The 20,766-nt window shown below is 36.6% G+C and overlaps 2 protein-coding genes across 2 annotated transcripts; both read left to right on the top strand.

Moving 5' to 3' along the window:
• Positions 1 to 10,622: 10,622 nt before the first annotated feature.
• LOC141618083 (zinc finger BED domain-containing protein RICESLEEPER 2-like) lies at positions 10,623 to 13,627 on the top strand. Its single transcript, XM_074435201.1, has 3 exons — positions 10,623 to 10,864; positions 11,387 to 12,954; positions 13,226 to 13,627. The coding sequence occupies exons 1-2, from the start codon at positions 10,853 to 10,855 to the stop codon at positions 12,944 to 12,946; spliced, it is 1,572 nt and encodes a 523-aa protein (XP_074291302.1). The 5' UTR covers positions 10,623 to 10,852; the 3' UTR covers positions 12,947 to 12,954; positions 13,226 to 13,627.
• A 3,993-nt stretch (positions 13,628 to 17,620) lies between these two features.
• LOC141621901 (uncharacterized) lies at positions 17,621 to 18,913 on the top strand. Its single transcript, XM_074438038.1, has 2 exons — positions 17,621 to 18,053; positions 18,351 to 18,913. Exons 1-2 carry the CDS (start codon positions 17,636 to 17,638, stop codon positions 18,911 to 18,913), a joined length of 981 nt encoding a protein of 326 aa, XP_074294139.1. The 5' UTR covers positions 17,621 to 17,635.
• Positions 18,914 to 20,766: the final 1,853 nt, after the last annotated feature.

Genomic DNA, 20,766 nt, shown 5'->3' with positions numbered 1-20,766 from the left:
CGCACCAAAAGTAATGGTCTTAAGAAAAACGGACCGTTGTTTTCCCCTCCAAAACCCCACTTCCACATTTAGGCTCTGTTTGATAAAACTACCCGAAAAGGTAAATAAATCGAAAAAGGTAGAATAAAAACCGAAAAGCTAATCGAAATCAAAATGTAAATCAAAAAGGTAGTAAAATTAGGAACCGATAAGGTAGGCGATTATATAAAAAAATGTTTGGCAAACTAACTGAAAAGGTAACTGATTTTGATGAAATGACGTAAAAGGATATGATAATTATTTAATAGTATAGATTTAAAGGGTAAAAACGGAAAATAAAACTAAATCAGGTACCTGAAATCTCAAATGCTTCTCTAGGTAGCATTTTATTTCAGGGAGCTTATTTGATTAAATAAGCTCCTTGCCAAACGCTTACAAAAAAATAAGGTACCTGAAACTTTGGTCAAATAAACTACTTTGACCAAATCAGGTACCTGAAATGTCTTGCCAAACAGAGCCTTAACATAGATTTTAGGATTCCTATAAATTGGCTCACTAACTAAATAGCTCAATATATAAAATTTCTTTTAGAGTAAATTAACAATTACTCTCTTTTATAAACCACTTTTCTAAAATAACTTCCTTATGAAAACTTTTTAATAATTTACTCTCATAAAATGTTCTCAGGTAAAAAATTACACCCATTTCAACATTCCGATGAAAATTCTTTTATTATGACAATTTTGCCCTTGTGTCAATATTTAGGGATTAGCTTTAGACAACCTACCTTTTCACTTTTTACTTCACTAGTTGTTGCTCCGCGCCCTCCCGGGCGCGGTGCCCCAATTTGATTAATCGTGTAAACAACCTCATTTAGAGCACACAGATCGTAGTGAAATTTGATATTGCGAGTGGCATTATTTCCTACGAATTGAGTATTACATGGTAAGCACTACATACCATTTATAATTTCTGTCTGAGGGAACACAATATCAACTTTTTCCCTGAACTTTACAATAAACTGTGGAGTCCTTTTTCTGCTTATGTAACTTATACGCTACGAGGGTACGTTGTGGACATTGTGAAATGTATTTGCCTAGTTACATTTGTACTTGTATTAAAAGTAAATGCGATCATAAATCATGAAAGAAGCATGTCACTACACTATTGAATCTGCTGCTATAAATCTCAGAAAATGCAATGTCTAAAACATGGGCGTTTTATTTAGGATGGGCAGTAGCTCTTATAAAAAAAATGTGCAATGAAAGTAGTTGCAATATTCAATCATCACGGTTTTGTATTTTAAGTTAGCTAGTAGTTTGCCCTTTCTTTTTGCCTCTGCCTCCTCCCTCGTTCTGGTTCTTCTTTTCCAATCTATGGAGCTTCATGATACCTATGCCCACTGAACATACCAAGAAGCCAAAATTAAAATCAATAAATATAAGGGAGCAATGCTAATCGTATCACAAAATCAAGCATACACAGCGTCAAGATAAGATAACATTGATCATAGGAATAAGAAAGAAATAGAAATAACAATAATAAAAGCTATATGGGGAGTATTTTATTAAAGTGGGAAGATCGTTTTGTATGAGATGGAGTAAGTAAACACACTTGAAAATACCTTTTTGGGGTGAATTTGAAATTCCGTTCAGCATCACCACCAAAATACCTACAATGAAAACCAAGTAAATTAGTGTGAACAAACGCCCCAAGTAATACGGTACATAGAAGCATAACACATATTTTCATTCTAATTGGCAGAGACCATTTGTGGAAAATCTATCATTTCCACATTCCCATCATCATCAATCTACATATCAAAATGAATAAAACATGAAAGCCTCCCAGACAATTCCATATTGCCACATCAAAATTTACAAAGAATGCTCAAATAAAAATGAAGTACAAAGTTGGAATACGAGACCCAAGCACCTAGACCATTAAACCCATCTTCTCCTTTTGTGCTGATATCTCTACAAATGCAATTTTGCCTTATTTGATGCAAGTTTGAAAGTACAATTTTTTAACTTACAAAAATGCTTATTGTGGCATATTCTTATATGCTCATGATCAAAAGATGAACGAATACAGTCCAGTCGCTCACAATAAAATTCCCCAACCTTTTTCATATCCAACACATCAACTCGGATAAGTTAGATAAATACTTTAATGGTCTGTAGTAAAAAATAGAAAGAGAGGTGTTAGCACCACGCAAATAGACAAAACCATAGCAGTAAACTAAGATATGAATAAATGCACCATAAAGAGAGTAGTAACCTTAAACCTATCAAGGTGAACCCCAAAAATTTTAAAAGAACTATTAAACGAGAGCATATTCATTACAGATGTACACATCATAAGTATTCCAGATGTGCCCATCATAAGCATCCCCGTTATACCTATCTATGGGACCAAGCGACAAATGACAATGGCAGCCCTAGGCTCCAGTGCACAACCCAACAGTTTTAAATTTCCCATATGAACTAAGCAGAATTCGTCGTTGCAACAAATCATGGTAAGATGGGTTGATGAATTACAACTCATAATCCTTACAAATCTATAGCAGCGGAGCATCAATAATATAGTCATGAGCTAAAAGAAGCACAAATACATACCTGATAAGGAGGGAGGAAAGATCTCATCACACTCTCTAAACTAAACCCATGTAAATTCTATGGTGACATATTAAAACTTTAAGCATAGATGGATAAGACATAGTGGTGCATCATGGAACTCCTACAACAAACTAAAGGGAGAGAATCATGAACAATACTATAAAAAAAAAACTGAATAACAGGAACATGATGATTAGTTATTGCGTGCGTAGGCCGATCATGGAGCTCTCATGAAGCTAATAGACACCTTTAAAATTCGAGATAACTGCATATACATTCCACGCAAGCAATATCGCAAAGAGTCTTCAAATAATGGATTAAAAAGCCGTTATCTGTTTGCCGTATCTGGTGATCTGGTCTATGAGATGAGAAATTTCCATGCATGAAGTGTCGATCTAACAAGACTACAGGCTACAGAATGAAACCTATAAACTATTTTATGATGCTCAAGTGCCCAACCAACATTTCTGTACTACCCTTTGTGCATTAGTTGCGGGAGAGCATGAGGAATAAGCATGCTCTACGCTTACTTACCTGAGAAATTTAATGGATTCTTTAACTACATTGCTGAATATATCATCATTAAACCACCCAAATAATGTAAATCAGTTTAACAACCAAGGCATTATCAGTGATTGTGTCACAAATGTTGTAATGCAGACCTTTCTAGTGGCAAAATCATTTATGAGGTAGTCCCTAAAACTCAAGTAATACAATACAAAAGGAACCAGCAATGTGTCATAAACAAGTAAACGAAATGTTGCTGATATTACGAAGTTTTTCATCAGTTTGTCAGGGGAGGGAGGATCTTAAATTCTTTCATGAATTTTCACTGTTAAGCCTGCCAAATTATTCCAATAGAATACTCAGCATACTGAAATTTCATAATTAGCCTCTCTTTGTGTAAAACAGCTTAACTACTTTCCAGAAGGTGTAGAAGAGTAAGAGTTTCTGACTAAGGCAGTAAGGCTGATTAAGAATATTTGGCTTACACAACCTTAACACAAAGTTACACGTTCATCTCCACGGACTTACGCACTAACAAAATATATGTTGTGTGACTCAAATACACACAAAACCACCCTAGCCAAACTCAAATATGTCTGTCAGGCCGTCATAAAGTCTGAGTTATAAAACAATGACCACAATACACCTATAAAAACAGAAAGTTTGGTACGGCGAGAATCGAGGGCATGAAAATTTTGAAAAGAGCAAATTAGTCCGGTGTATATGACACGTGGTATCCTTCAGGAGTTTTAAAAAATTGACAACCAAATATAAGCTAAATAAAAGTCAACTAAACACAAAATTCCATTAAACCCCAATATAGCCCTAAAAATAAATACCGCAAACAAACACTAATGTGACCCAGTTGACTGGAAAAAAAAAAGAAAACAACAACTCACCAAAAACATGCAAAGACCCACTTTAATCAAACCACAGAACCAATTCAATCAATATAAATATCAGAATTCCTAAGAGTACAATTTTAAAAGGAAAAAGTTCCGAATCTGGAGTGAAGTGCGATTATGTTGCCATCCGTTGCTGAACTCGCTATAGTTTAAAAACTGCAATACACAAAGAGGAAAAGCTGGGAAAACGAAATAAGGAAAGGCAGAGAATGAAACGAAGAAAGGGGATAAAAATGAAAGGCATGTAACGAAAGGAGAAAAAGAGAGGCAGATGAAACTGCAGTAGACAGGCAGGTAAGTGAGGACACTCTTTTTCTCACATTTGATAGTTTAACAGCACGCTGCATGATGAATGGCAACGGTGCATCCTCCAATAGGTGGTCAAGTCATAAAATTACAATGCACATATCTTAGCTCACAAAGCAAATCTGAGTTGAGGTAATTATTATGGAGGTAATGGAGCTAAAAAAGAGGGAACTGGCGGTGAAGGGTGAAGTGAAAATCATGACTGGTGCAATCGTGCAAGGAGAATGAAGATTTGGTGGCCTGGTGTAAGAATTACTATCTACTCTCATATGAGGGTAATACTACATAATTTAGGGAAGAGGCTAGTACAAGACACTACAGGTCGACCACGTAGAGGACAACAAAATTATCAACACAACATGAATTGTCATTCGACATCTACAACGAAGATGCAAAATAATGAGAAGGAAGTAAGAAATGAAAATAAAAGACGGAGACTCCCAGGGATAGCATCATGTTACAATTTAAAAGTTAACATCTTTATCTACATAAACTTGTCAACCCAAAGATGCAATTGCGTTTTCAAGAACGAAAAAACCTAAGAACAAAACCCAAATACTGTCAGTTCATTATTTAAAGTTCACTATGCAAAGACTGATAAAAGGAAGACAAAAATAAGGTTGTTACGTTACCATTCTAGCAGGGATCTTTTTCACTACCAGTAGGACCATAACACTTGCCATCGTTTACCACGAACATTTTTAAAACCCTAAATTCAAGATAAAGATGGATAAAAGGAAGGCGGGAAAACTAAACTTACAGTTGAAATAATTGAGACAGCTAGTTACACCCCGCTGTTCTGTTCACAGTTTCAAAAAAAAAAAAAAAGTAACCTGAGACTGAAAAAATGCGGTGGAGTGGAGAGGTTGTGTCAAACTGACCCAAGCTCTATCTCATTTCCATGTATACAACGTTTTAAAACCGCAGGGTACAATGGCTAAGACGGCATATGAATGAATCCACCTGATATGGAAGCCTGTACAACCTGCATGTCGACGAGAAGTCCTGAAAATAAAATGAACACAACTCAGGGAATTGAAGCAAGATAGAACCCCACAACTCACCACATATTTTCAAGTAATAACTCCTATCACCAAGCACCAATAATGTCACACAAAACTCATATTCAGCCTAATCACTAACAACGGTAACCCAGCAAAACATAAACTCAAGGGGAAAAAGACCATGTACAATAATCACAAAGAAACATATATAATACCAGATTGCATAACCAAATTAAACCCTAAAAAACAACATAATCACCATATCTAACTTAACCAAAACTAATTTAATTTCCAAAGCTTATCATAAAAAGAACAAAACAAAAAAGGGCAAATTGATTAGTGCTAACAAACCCCGAATTGGAAACCCGGTCGATTATCACTTGGATGTTAAAAGAACAAGACCAAAAAGCCAAAATCGATCAACATAACAAATGCAAATGAGCTGGACAACTTCATGTTCTAGAGGCAAACGAAAGTTAGAAGCAAAGCACGAGAGGAGAACGAAAGGCAGAACATGAAAGATAAGGAGAAGAGATTATGAGATGGAAAGAAATCGCCATTTGACGAGAAAGATGAAAAATGAGGGAGAGTTGGGAGTAGTGAGTTGTACCGTGTAACAATAGAGTGATCATCGTAAGAATTGGTGAGAAGAGAATGAATGGAAGGCAGGGATTGAAATGGATGGTGGTGAAGACTAAAGAATAGAGCGAGAAAGAATGAGGAGAACAAAAGAGGCAGAGTAGGGCAATAGAAGAAATGGAAGGCCAAGATTGAGAGGAGAATCCTTAAAACCACATTCAAGAACTGGCTTGCAACATAAATCGAAAAGGGACATGTAGATGGTACCTATGCAGGAGAAATTGAATGACCGTAACTACAATCTTGTTTGACGAAGCCCTGACACGAAACAAAAAAGTAGTATAATTGATTAAAAACCCTGTCGTTCAATAATACCAGTGTCGTAGAAATGGATCAACTTGATACCTGACATGAAACTCTCAGAAACAAAACAACAATCCCAATCACATAAATATATCAAAAGAGCAATCAAGCTTACCATGATCACACTTGTAGAGATGTAAAAGTGGAGCCCTGCCATAGCTGCTTCGGATTTTCTAGGATCCCGCAACTTGGCCGATGACTACTTCTTTACAGACTACTCTTATACTGTCCTACATTTTAAAAACAACTATTGTGAGAGAAAAGCAGGAAACTATTTTGCTCACGAGCGAGTAGCGACCATCAACAATTACCGCGAATGAATGACAGAACATCTTTAAAGAAAGCCAGCACCAGAAATGTCAATCCTGAAACGAGAAATTGCAAATATCAGCAATAATAACCATAACACTCATTAAAACCACAATGAACAACAAGACAATGAGAATTTCAGAATTCTCAAAATGACAACATCCACATTAACAAAAGCAATACATGGCCGCTAAATCGCTAACCTTTTAGGAGAACTTAACCAATCTCCAACCCCAAGCTCGAGCCCACAACTCCAGCCCCACAAAATAACCATCTCAAAAATTGGCAAACAAATTAATAAACAATAAAAAAGGAATTTGTTGATGAAATAAACTTCTAAATACAAAAAACGATAACCCATCAACCAAAACTCAATACCCCATCACAATCTAAGCAACAATTTTGCAACACAATGCAAAAAAAAAGAGATATTGAGCGACATTCAAGACACCAATTTACATTGTCCCATAAAATCAAACCCAAATATACACATTCCCAATCCCATAACCCTATCAATTGCGCAAATTAGGTCAACATTGGATGTCTAGAAAAGTACCTGAGCAAAACCAAACCAATTCGAAACACGAAATCCCGATCCGCGAAAGCCAGTGTTGAAGTTAGATCAATCAAGTGTCAAAAAATCTATGGAAAAATAAAAAGATTGTGAGTATTCTAAGCAGAAGGTATACATCACAGAGAATCACCAACATCATCTTAATACCCTAACAATAATAATAATAACAATAAAATCCCTAACAATAATAATAATAACAATAAAATCAAAGATCAGATTGAAATAAACAACAAAAATAGGATTAAGAGTAAATTACCTTTGAGAGGATGTGGGATGCTAGGCTTTGTTGAGAGATTTGTGAGGAGTGAAAATCGAGAGACGGATGGGAATGAGTGGAGTAGAATGACCGAAAGAAAATTTTACTGATGTCGTTGTGAATAAAGGAGATATGGAGGGGACGAGATCGAAGGAGGAATCCGACGGTGGAGGAAGACATTGTTTGGGAACTATTCATTGCTACAGTTCATGAAGTTTGCTCTTTTAAAGAAGTAAGGATTTTCTGATCAACAATGGTGAATTTGTGTTACACCAAAATTCAATTCACAAAACCAATTTGCTTCTCTGCCACTTTCACTGGCATTGATTTAGATAATCAAAATTCATTTACAATTTTACATCATCACCATAACTGTTCATCATCACAACAACTATTCAATTCACATCCATCTCCGATTAAAACCCGACATCGGAACGAGTTCAAATCAAGAGCGAAAACCCGACACCGGAGCTACACCAACGATCCAATTTAAGGTTTGAACCTCTTAATTTCTGGGTTTGAACCCCTAATTTCTGGATTCAAAACCCCTAATTTCTGGGTTTAAAATCCCCAATTGCTCGTCATCCAAAGTTCATCCGATTGAATCAATTAAATCTTGTTGCTTCCTTCTTCCTTCTTCCTTCTTCCTTACTTATTTACTTCAATTTCATACCCAACTAGGCCAAGCCAATTGCTCAGTCACTTGAACACAAATCACGACCCGACCACGATGATTGATGATCGATCGTCGGAGATGGCGGTCTTTGTTTTAAGTTTACTACTTTTTGGACGGTCGTCTTGGTGACAAAACGCTGGGTGACAATGGTCGATGGTAGAGGAGTATAACGGTGGTGATCGTGCCATCTGGGCTTAACTAGTGTGTCAAACGGCGTTCAATTGGTGGCTGCAAGTGGTTATTGCGAGACTCGGCGAAAGAGTTAAAAGAACAGGAGGTTGTCGGGTGTGGATGAGCAAGAGTGGTGCCGTTGAACCGAGACCGCGAAGAGGGGAGAATTGAAGTGGATGAATGATGGGAAGAGTATAAGGGAGAGAGAAAAGACATGAAGTATATAAATGAGTAAATAAGGGCATTTTCGTCATAAAAGTATGCTTTAAATCAAAAAATTTGAATTTTGACGGAATATGTCACCGGATTGTCAAAATGGGTGCAATTTTTGACCTAAGAACATTTGAGGGGAGTAAATTATTAAAAAGTTTTCATAAGGGAGTTATTTTAGAAAAGTGGTTTATAAAAGGGAGTAATTATTAATTTACTCTTTCTTTTATGTTGTTAGCATAAGATTTATACCATGATATTTTATTGTAGTTTTTACTAACTTCTCTATATTCTAAGGACGCCATTAGATGTTCACAAAATTGAAATATTGCAATTATATGCTTAGTGGATTGAACTTGGCAGAAATGTCCAATCATGCTATTAACTTTTCAGAGATGTGGGAAATTACATGATCTAAATCACTCTTGAGGCACAAGTTTTAATTGTTTTTAAAGAAAGGTGTTGTGTTTAATGGTAAGAGAACAAAAATGACACAATCTCGGGGAAGAAATTTGGTCTCGGTAGACAAGTCAGGGTATGTCATCGACTAATGGCCATTACAAGTGGGGTGAGAGGTGTTCATGGGTGGTTGTGGTGGTGGTGTTTGGTGGTGGGGATTAATGGGCGGCTTGTTTGGGTTAATTTAATTTGAATTATTTGTTTCCTTCTAATGATGTAACCAAACAACATTGTAACTTTGAGGTAATTTCATTCATTTCCCCCCCTTTTCTCTTTCTTTATTCCATACCCTTTCCCTTTGATGTTCCAAACGCCCCCTAAATTTGTTGTCAAGGGGGAATTAGTGGGGTTTCCAGTGGAAATTACTTGTTCATGTTTTAAATTGGGAGTTTGGTTGGTTGTGTACTCTTGTCCACCAATGGGAATTGGTTAGGTGCCTAGTTGACTACCCATCTACATTCCTTGCCAATCTAGGTTGAACCCGGAAGGGAGAACCTTGAAAGGGTGCTTTGAGTCGGGGATCTTGGGAATGACGCGCGTTTTTGGGGCCTAGAACCTTGCTTAGGAGAGGTCCGAGACATGAACCCAAGTGGGATGTGAGTCGGGAATCCTAGTGTCTTAATATGAGTCCTGGAGGAAGTTATTAAAGTGAATTAGAGGCGCTTTCCCCCCACTAAGCTACCCCCAAACGATAAATTTACGAAATTAATATGTTAATTATGAATTGTTAATGACTTAACCACGCCCTAGGCCTTTCATCAATTGTTAAAACCGTATTTGATTGCTTGTTTTTTAATTTCAGAATTTACTTAGTCTATTTATTCATTGTTCTTTAGCCTAGTCCTTAGATATTAAGCCAACTTGTTTTATTTGACTTAGCTAAACGTTAGAACGTAAGAATTAGTAATCTCATTTGCTCCTTGTGTTCGGCCATTTATTGTGCAACGATAACGTGCACTTGCGAGGTTAAAACTTATAACCGTCATTAAATGTAGGTGAACTAGGTGTTAAATTAAGTGTAGGAGATTGTGACATTATACTTTAGTTTAACAGATGTAGCTCACCCTTGGCTATTTGACATCATCCTTAGGTGTAAAGATGGTGCATTGCAACTGAGGGACGACCTAACAACTCTCACATACTTTTTACTACACCGGGGTCAAAGAAGTGCAATGTGTCACTTATAATGCCCCCAACGACATTCAAAATCGATTCATGTCCAAAAAAATGTGACTAAGATTTTACGTTGGTTGCCACAGACATACTACAATCCCTCCCTTTCTCTGGCTTGGGATCCACAATGAATGGTCGAAAACACTCACAGGCAGAGTTTAGGATTTGATTAAATTTGGCGGTAGCCAGCGGTGGAGTTAGGAGGGGCTAGCAAGGCCCTCATCCTCCCATGGCGATTAAGATTTTCGAAGTAAGTGTACCTTATATTATTACTCATCTGCCTCCCTAAACACAAATCCTAGCTCCGCCACTAGTAGTAGCTGTTGTTGCAAAATCGACTACGAGTCCATACCAGACTTTGACAAAATCGATCAAGCTCGAGTCGCATTTTCATGAGTATGGAATGTAAAAATCGGGTATAAAAACAAACAAAAAAAGGGAAAAAAATTAAAGTGAGACGGTGTCGTGAAGTTATTGTGAGACAAATGATACGAGATGGTTTGACCTGTGAAAGCATAGTCAAGTTGGATTAGAAGAATGGAATAAAAAATGAGATTGGAATCCCCGACCTTGAGAAAGCGCAAGCAATTTTGTAAGAGTAACACAGCCGAAAGTCGAGGTCAACCTATAAAAGAATCCAAGTCAAAAGCGATAACCATTAACAACAAAAATAATCGTGCAGCCAAAGTATATAGAGGTAACTCATCTCCGAGAACATTGCGCCGCCTCCGAAATATTTGCAGTAGTCGTCAACCTCGACATCATGTCAGAATCGGTAAATCTTCTAATTCTTAAATATGCCTCACTTTCAATCATTTATTTTACTTTAATCATAATCATACACAGTGACTGACTTTGAGTTTGAGATTTATAATTGTATTTTCATGGTAAAATCGAGGATCTCGCTTAATTTGTTTGTTGTTCTTAATGATTTGGTATTTTGGAGTTGTTTGATGATTTAATTATGAGATAAGAGTTAAATCGGGGCGGTTCCGTATTTGCAAATTTACGGTTTTAAAACCCTAGAGATATGACAATTGACTTTGTTGGGTGGTTTTCCATAAGATATAGTGTTATTTAATTCTTCATTGAGCCGGGGTCGAATCTATTTGAACTGATTATTTTAATTGATTGTTTGATTCTTCATACTGTGGGATTAAGCTGACCATTCTGTGATCCTATGATTACTAGACCTTCTTTGTTGATCAAGTTGACTCTAGGTCATATTTTTTTCTTTTTTTGCAACAAGTTCAGAACGTATTGAATGTGTATTGCGATGCCCGTTTATTTTCTCTAGGAACATATGTCATCAGATGTTTCTGCGAAACAGCTTGAGGACCTTCATAATGCTCTTGCGAATTGGGTTTTCGATGCCGAAGTACCACCTTTATCACCTCTAGCGCTCCTTCATAAAACCGGACCTCTCACACCATTACTTGATACTCTTGATATCAACTTCAACCTTGCGTCTGTGAAACAAGACTGTTTAAGAAAATATAATGAACACCGGGAGAAAATGAAAGGCGTTCTTTCACAGAACAAAGGACTCATTAATATTTCTGTTGATTTAGTCTCTCTGGAATCAAATGAATCTCGTTTTTGCGTGAGAGCCCATTTTATTGACAATGATTGGAACTTGATTGATTTGATTCTCAATCAAACTTCTCATAGATCTGATGATACTAACGTTGTTTTGGAGGTTTTGAAAGACTGGGGTTTGGATGGGAAGTTATTGTCATTAACGGGCTATCCGTATCTAGCCAATTCGGCAAAGGGGTCTCTTATAAAAGAGGTTAGGAATGTCTTATTGAAGGGCAACCTATTTCAAGTTCAATGCTTTTCCGATGTCCTCTCTGAAATGGTTAACTCCTCTCTTAAAATGATTGTTGGAATTGTTGACAAGGCCAGTCCATGGATAAGCCCAATACCAGTCCACCTCTCAATTTTCACGCTCAAAGAGATTCTTCATTTCAAAGATTCTGGACTATTTTCTCCAGAAAATATTTATGGGCACGAGGAAGAGGTTCCTTCCGAATATGAATGGGCAAAGATCAAGGCGATTTCCGAAATGAATGATCAAATCTACACAATTTTCCAACCGCTTTACAAAGTCAAAAAACCAACCGGCAATTTCTTTCTCCCGCGTCTACTTGAATTTTACTCATATTTAGTTCAAGAGTCCAAGTCTTCAGATGAATTTGTGAAAGAGGTAGTACGAAAAATGCTTAAGACGTATGATATGTACTGGGATAAGATGTACCTAATGCTCTCGATTTGTGCATTTTTGGACCCGCGTTACAAGATGAAGTTTTTGGAGTTCTCTGCAAAAAAATTTCAATGGGCTCAATGGGACGAAAAGGTTGCTACTGTCTACGATACCATTCAAAGACTTTATGATTCCTATGGAGTTGAAAACGATAGAAAAGAATATGTTTTAGGTGATTCGGATTTGGAGGAAGGGGAAGACGAGGGAGGAAGTGGTATGCATAAAGATCAAGAATTGGGTAGTTTTATGGCAAAACTAAATACAATCAAGGAGTTGAAAGAGTATACTTGTTCACAGAAACCTCTTCAACATGATACTAATCCGCCAAAGAAGTCAGATCTTCAATTGTACATGGAAGAGCCCGTTTTGCAGCCAAAGAATAAGAATTTTGCTGTGTTACCCTGGTGGAAGGACAATTCCTTGAAATATCCTAAGTTATCTAGAATGGCCCGCGACTTCTTAGCCGTTCGTTTCTCAATTGGAACTTGGTACGATGTACCGGAAGATAGCAAGGTAGCGGGTCTGGATGAAGAGCTGATGGAGGCTCTAAGTTGCACCAAGAGCTGGAAGAGTGCATATGACTTTAACTAACAAATAAGGTAAATTTTGTGATGCTTTTTCCTTTTTGACGTGATTGATATAAAGGGTTTAAATCCGTGCCCGTAGTGGTTGATATAAAATGTCGAGCTGTTTTTATTTTTCTTTGCTGGGTGTTTTTATATTAACGTCATCAGTTGCGCTTGAATGCTTGGTCATTGCAAGGCCTTCAACCATTTCTGTATAACTGTGTATAAATTTGTAATGAATTAGAGACCTTTAGTTCGGGTCATTTTGACTAACTACACCGAACATCTTACTGATGCATGACAGGTCAACAGCTAAGCATTACTGAACATTTTGTCACGGAGGAACAAGCATGGTGTCCGATGGCGACAAGAAGCTGATTTTGATTGTCATTAGTAAGCATCAGCTGAATTTCTTAGTCAAACATGGTACTTTTATTTTGGATTTAGAACAATGATAGTTTGGCTCACTAGAACTTGTTAGAACTGGATAACATTTCAGTGATGTTTTTCCCAGCAAGGATAGTAGTATGAAGTATGAACTTGGCTTGTCATTGATCTTTTGATGATCTCCTGCGTCCTTCAGTACAAATTATGCAATTTATCTATTTTTATGATATAAATTCTGTAGTGGTTTCAAAATGATTTTCGGATACACAGTCTTGTGTTTCCGTTTTCATTGAATTAGGTCAGTTGGTTTGGTTATATACTCGATACTATGTTTTTGGGCTGGAGTTGAATTTGCACGACTTGGTCACTTTTTATTTAAGGCTAATATCGAACGATTAAGGCCTGGGGTTGGCTTTAATGTTGTACATTATCCTATAGGACCGTCTCATAGCATAAGACGGGCCCAATAGGAGAGAGTAGCCCAACAAATAGAGTTTTAAGTAAAACAGAAGATAAAAGAATTAAAACACCTTCTCTTCTACTGCACACTTCTTTCGCCACCACCCAGTCAACGACAACTTCAAGGCTACAACATACGTCCAGTATTCTTCGTCGCAAGCCACAACATCCACCGCCTCAACAGCCGTCGTCCTCACCACCGCTGCAATCCATATCTTCGCCACCTTTGCGATTGTCGTTCTTCTCACCATCGTTCGGTCCTTTATCTCCTTCGACAATCAATTAAAACTAGTTATCAACATCGACTATTAGGTTTGGCATTCAATCTCGAAAGTTTAGATTTTGAAACTTAAAATCCATACTTCTAAACCTTAACTAATTATTTTATTTATTTAAGTATTTATGTTTTTATAGTGAGAACTTTGAGTTTTAAGTTGAAAATTATAGGTTTCAATATAAAAACTTTTACATAGTTAACTTACGATTTTTAGCGGCTCACATAGATAGTAAAACATCTAAATGCTTTAGCTTCAAAACTCAAAATTTTAGTTTTGAATATTTCATATGATTATAATGATTTTTTTTTTCTCTTTTTTAGAGTACTTTTTTTTTTTTGTCAAGTATGGTTTTTAGATTAATCTCTATCAAGTATAGTTTGAAAACTGAGAGTTTTAAACAGCAAATTAATCTCTTTGATATGAATACATGTATGTGGAAGAGTTGGACAAGGAGTTTAATTGACGTTGAAGTTGGAGTCAAGATCGCCATTTAGAGGTAGCATGGTTGCTTAACTTTGGGAGGGTATTGGAAGCGGCCTTAAATTTAACTTGGTTGTGATTTTCATTTTATGGGTTGGGCTTTTAATTAACAGGCTGATCATAGGTTAAGAGACGGTTGTGGTCTTATATATATGGGTGCTGATTTTCTCAGTACATATTTTACTCATCGCAGTACGTTATTGACAATTATACCCTTCTAATTTCTCATTCCATTTTCTCTCTCTAATTTTCTCTAATATATCCTCTCTAATTTCACACACTCATTCTCCTCTAATTAGATGGTATGGTGCTTAGGTTGGATTTAATTGAGATTATTGATAGGATGAAGTGATTATTGCAAACACCAATAGGATGGATTATTGTTATGAAATAACCCTTCTTTAAAATAGTTGGGTTACCAAGTTAGTAAAATAATGTCGATTAGTAATATATATTTTAAGGCACCATGAAAAATGTTGTTTTACGCTACCATAGTCTGGTAATAGAAAACTATTAAATTTAACAAAAAATCAAACTATGTAAAAATAGGAGTAAATAGAATTTCGGGTGTTGATTTAGATGAGGATAGATTAATCATCAGTTTCTATAACAAAAACACAACGAAAACGTTGGGGCATTTGATATTTAACTATATCAGTTGTATAACATTCAGACATATAGTTGGATTATATAGTTACCGTTCTAATTGTCTCAGCACCATCAGTTTTTAAACGAAATCGACTTTAACTACTTGTCCTTAAAAAGTTCATGCAAAATATATAATACGACATCTAATTTGGTGAATTTGTAAAAACTTCTTTTTAAACAATGTCCTTGCGGCCTTGATACATTTAGTCTCTATCATCGATGTAGAATCTTAATCCCTCGGATGACGTTGTTCTTGACGCTTCTACATAAAGCTAGCCATTTGATGTAGTTTTAGAGAACCATAAGCGCACGGTGTGTTATAGCACTTGGGGGTCGAATCCACAAGGAGCAAGTAGAGTACTAATGGTTTATAATTCAACGGTTTAGCTAAGTCGGCGAAAATTGAGGTGATTTTAAACTAGTCAACTAAACTAATTGAGATAAAATGCAATTGAATTAATAAAGGAAAAAGAGGAAGTGAAATTAAAAGTTGTGATTCGATGATAGAAAAGGCCTAGGACCCGATTTCCCCACCAACAATTCGAGTTTACTATTATGATTCCCTTTTTACTAGCTATCGGGGTGATACATAAGGAGGAGATGGCTTTAATTCGCCTAATACCCCCCCTCTCGGTTTCGCATTAGGACACTAGTTCTCCCAACCCCCCTCCCTTTCGGTCTCGGAGGTCGGAATCCTAAGGTAGAGGCCCGACTACCCTATAAACGTGCACTTCTCTAAGGTATCCTAGCACCTCCTAAGTCCATTAAGCTCTCATCATTTTCCGGGTCATCCAACTCATTCTCTCGAAAGTCGAATTCAAACACTAGTCTAGAGGTGTCCTCCCTTGGTTCTCCCTTTCGGTCTCAACCTAGGTTAGCAATATGTCAAATTCTTGGGTACCCGGTTCCCGACCTAACCAACTCTCGTTGGTGGACAAGGGTCACAAACCACCATTACCCACAATTGACCCAATCATCAAAACAATCCTCTAGCCTACCCTTACTAATCCTCCCCAGCAACTATTTTATGGGAATCAATTAAATAAACCACTCATGTTGGGGTTAAATTGAGTCCTAGTTAAAGGACTACTCACTAATCATAGTTATTAAGGCTAAACAAAAGATAAAGATTGATACTTTAACCATGGACATGATGTAAAATTGATTTCTACTACTAAACATGCAATTAATTGTGTAAAAGGGGATTATCAACTAATTAAACTAAGATTTGGGTAGGAGAATGTAAAAAAGGAACAAACTTTGTCACTACTAATCAAAGGTTCTAACTTTACTATAGGAACAACACCAAACAGCACGAAAAAGATGAACAAGATATATATATATATATATATATATATATATATATATATATATATATATAGGGTCGGGATCCGGTGAGAACCACTAGTATAATGAGAACCATGAGAACCACTATTGGATATAATAGTAATACGGACGACTGACCAAACGTTTCTATCTCTTCTCCCTCTCTGCCTCCTCATTCCATAACCGCACATCACCAAATTCTCCGTCGCCGACCACCACATATCCCCAGATTCTCCGTCGCCGACCACCGCACATCACCGGATTCTCCATCGCCGACCAGCGCGTTTCTCCTTCTTCACAGTCATCGAGCACCGTCGCACTCCTCCTTCACCACCATTGACAAAGGTAAGTTTCCTGTTTAAATTTATTCAATTTTCTAATTTGAAGATAACATTTCCGTGTTATAACAATAGCATGATGATTTTATGTAAAATTTATATGATTGATTCGATTTTTACCCAAATTGAGGCAATTTTGAATTAGTTTGACTGGAATAGAAGTAAATTAGGGTTCATAAACAGTACAATCCGGAATTACTTTGTCTGTAATATCAGTAAATTGTTTCGATTGAAATAGCAGCAGAGTAGGCTTTTGTGTATCATTGTTTGTAATTGAGATTCAACACGACTGGTCCGTTTTTGAATAATCAGCTATTTTCGCTATATACAAAATTGATTGAACTTTCTTAGTTCTAATGCGAAAACTACAATGAAGTTTAAACCGAGTTAGAGGGAGCAGGACTGAGGATGACTCTCTAATGCCGAGGGTATGGATCACAGGATTGAGGATGACTCTCTAATGCCGCCTCAGCTTGAAAGCAGGAACCCAGAAGTAACTGGTAAATACCTATTTATATTTCCTCTTGATGAGATCATACTTGATGCAAATAGTAATGTACTTGTAAATTCGATATCATTATAATCAGCATTAAAACAGGCAACATACAGTGTGTGTGTGTATTTTCACTTGAGTGTAGTTTTCCCTGAATGTTACTCTTACCAACTCTGAAGGGTTTATGGGTCGTAATACTAGTGTTTTATGGTGCTAGAAAACAATGACTAGCAAAGAATATGTTTTGTGTGGAACTAATAACTGCATGTGATGTTACATTTCATCTGGTTTGGTTTTCGTGACAAATGATCTCGTTTATTGTTTCAGAACAATATAAAGCAACCGAAGAAATTAATGTTCAACTACCAATAAATGATGAGACTACATCATCTTTGCTGCGAAACAATGGGGATGATGAAGCCAACATGGGTCATGAGTGTCCTAGCTTGGTTGTAGCAACTGAAGAAGTTAATGTTCAAATACCAATAAATAGCATTGGTGGTGATGGAACCAGGGAAAGTGCTAAAAGAAGCCGTAGGAATGACAAGAGTGGCAGTGTTGAAGGATTAGATTATATCAGAAGGTCTGGTAGACGAGCAGTGAAGAACACGGTTGATATTTCGTGGAATCATCAAACGATGCTTCGTGTTGAGCGAGATCACATGATTGAGAATGACTCCCAAATGGTGGCTCAGATTGGCAGTAGAAGCCCGGAAGAAAATGGTAAAGATGGATTATATACTCCCTCTCAATGATATCATAATCCTTATTGCTAGTCAGTACTTGTCGCAAGTAGTCAGTGCTTGTGTATATTCAAGCGTCTTGTCTCCCCGACTGTTATTTTAGCCAACTCAAGTGTTTTTGCAATTGAGTACTACTTGTAGTAGTTTATGCCTTGGGTTCTTAAGAACAATGATGTAGCAAAGAGTACGTGTCTTATGGGACCAATAACCTGCATATGTTGCTGCATTTATTCACTGCTTTGCTTTCTATGACAAACGATTTGTTCATTCTTTTCAGAAGAATATCAGGAAACTGTAGCCGTAAATGTTCAAATGCCAGTCAATGATGATAGCACAACACCTTTGTCGCAAAATAGGGATGATGATGAAGCCAACAAGGCTCGAGACTGCCCTGAATTGGTTGTCGCAACTGACTATGATTCTGAAGACAAAAATGCATCTCCTTGCTCAATGACAAAGACAGATATGCGGTTAGTATCCTTCCGTTTTAAGGGAAAACTTTTCACTTTCACCATTTCGCGTATATTTAGAACCCGACTCTGCTCAATTTGTGTGCGATGCATAGATGCAATTGAAGCAAATCACAGTGATGAAGATCAAACTACCAGGTCATCAAATGAGCTAGAGAGTGGCATGGTGGCCACTGAGACTCTTGAAAGTAGCCTGGCACTTGAACTTTATGGTCCAAGCAATGAGGAAAAGTGGCCTGAAAAATCTTCGACTCCAAGCAAGAAGGATGAGACTACTTTCCAGGATGTCAATGAGAAACCTGATGTTATACCAGGAGATTCCACCCCAGCTGGCAATGCTTCGGATGACAGAATCCAAACACGAAGGTAAAAGAATTAATGACCAATACTCTTTTTGAATCTGCGATCTGTGATGCAAAAAATCTTGAATACTTGAAATTTGGACATCATAAGCAGTTTACTTTTCCCTATAGACACAATGATCTCAAATATACATCGAGACTAAGAATTTTGGTGACTGACCTCACAGTTATTTTGCTAACTGAAGATTGGAAATGAATAGGTCTGCAGCCACATACATATATTGATAAAATGTAGTCAAGAAAACAATAATACTTGTTGCTTCTTTTTTGGTTGTGTCATGGTGAAACTTTCAATACTATTTTCAGGGCAAACTCATGAAAATAAATGGGCTAATAACTGTATATTTTGGTGCGTTTATTCACTGCTTTGCTTTCTAAGACATACGATTTGTTCATTGTTTTCAGAACAATATCAGGCAACTGAAGCCGTAAATGTTCACATGCCAGTCAATGATGATAGTACAACAGCTTTGTTGCAAAATAGGGATGATGATGAAGCCAACATGGCTCAAGACTGTCCTGAATTGGTTGTCGCAACTAACTATGATTCTGAGGACAAAAATGCATCTCATATTCGAAAGCCAATTAGCTCAACTGACTATGATTCTGGTATGAAAAGATCTATAACCAGCTCATAGCCTAGCAACATTTTTGAGAACATCTGCTTCAAGTACTCAACTCTCCCTTCTCAAAAGTAGTTTATTTTTTATATCATATTCGAAAGCCGATTAGCTCAAATGGTAGAGCATTGTGCTATGCACAAAATGTGGGTTCGACTCCCATATTGGCTATGAAATACACCATTATTTCTTTTACTGAAAAATTATGTATGTAATTGGTAATACTATTTCAAGTACGGGCTGTATGATAATAGTTTTGGTACATATGCTAGTCTATGAAAATGCTTGTATGCTTATCTTAAACTTCTAATCGCTGCAAAGCTAATAAAGCTATTACACTCGCTCATCAATCTCTTTGTTGCTGTCTTCTCGCTTGAGTCTGATCATGGTCTGCACGTCATTGCCCGAATATGATTATGGCTTCCTTAATCATAGTTGTATTTTAGTGCTCTCATCATGAGTTCATGACACGTTCCTATCATGAGATTTTGCGATTTAATAGGCTATATGGGACTCGAACCCATACCTTTGTGCAAAATTTGCACATTGCTCTACCATTGAGCTAATAGCCTTTAAAGTACGCTAAACAAATACAAGTACGAAATAACTGAAATAAGTACACTGAAATATTTCTCACATATTAGTAAGATATGTAATAGATACACTAAAATGCCTTGTAGTTACATAAAAAGGTCGTTAAATACAATAAATCTCCTCAGCAGTCATTTCCCTTATTTCATGTACATAGAACCTTATTTCATGTACATAGAACCTTATTTCATGCACATATATACTATTATTTCATGCCCATATAAAACCTTATTTTATATGGGCATATACTCTTATTTCATGCACATATACTCTTATTTCATGCACATATACCCTTATTTCATGCACATAGAATCTTATTTCATGCACATATAACCTTATTTTTACATATTTCATGCATGTACAAGGTTATTTAATGCACATAGAACCTTATTTCATGCACATAGGATCTTATTTCATGCACATATAACCTTATTTTTACATATTTCATGCATGTACAAGGTTATTTAATGCACATAGAACCTTATTTCATGCACATAGAATCTTATTTCATGCACATATAACCTTATTTTTACATATTTCATGCATGTACATGATTATTTAATACACATACATCGTTTTTTCATGCATCTAAAAGGCTACTTCATGCACTAATAGAGCCATTTCACCCCAAATGCTTACCATTATTAATG

The sequence above is a fragment of the Silene latifolia genome, chromosome X, assembly GCF_048544455.1.
Source record: "Silene latifolia isolate original U9 population chromosome X, ASM4854445v1, whole genome shotgun sequence".
Classification (NCBI taxonomy): Eukaryota; Viridiplantae; Streptophyta; class Magnoliopsida; order Caryophyllales; family Caryophyllaceae; genus Silene; species Silene latifolia.
The sequence above is the reverse complement of the archived record's forward strand: the minus strand, read 5'-3'. Positions and strand labels throughout refer to the sequence as shown.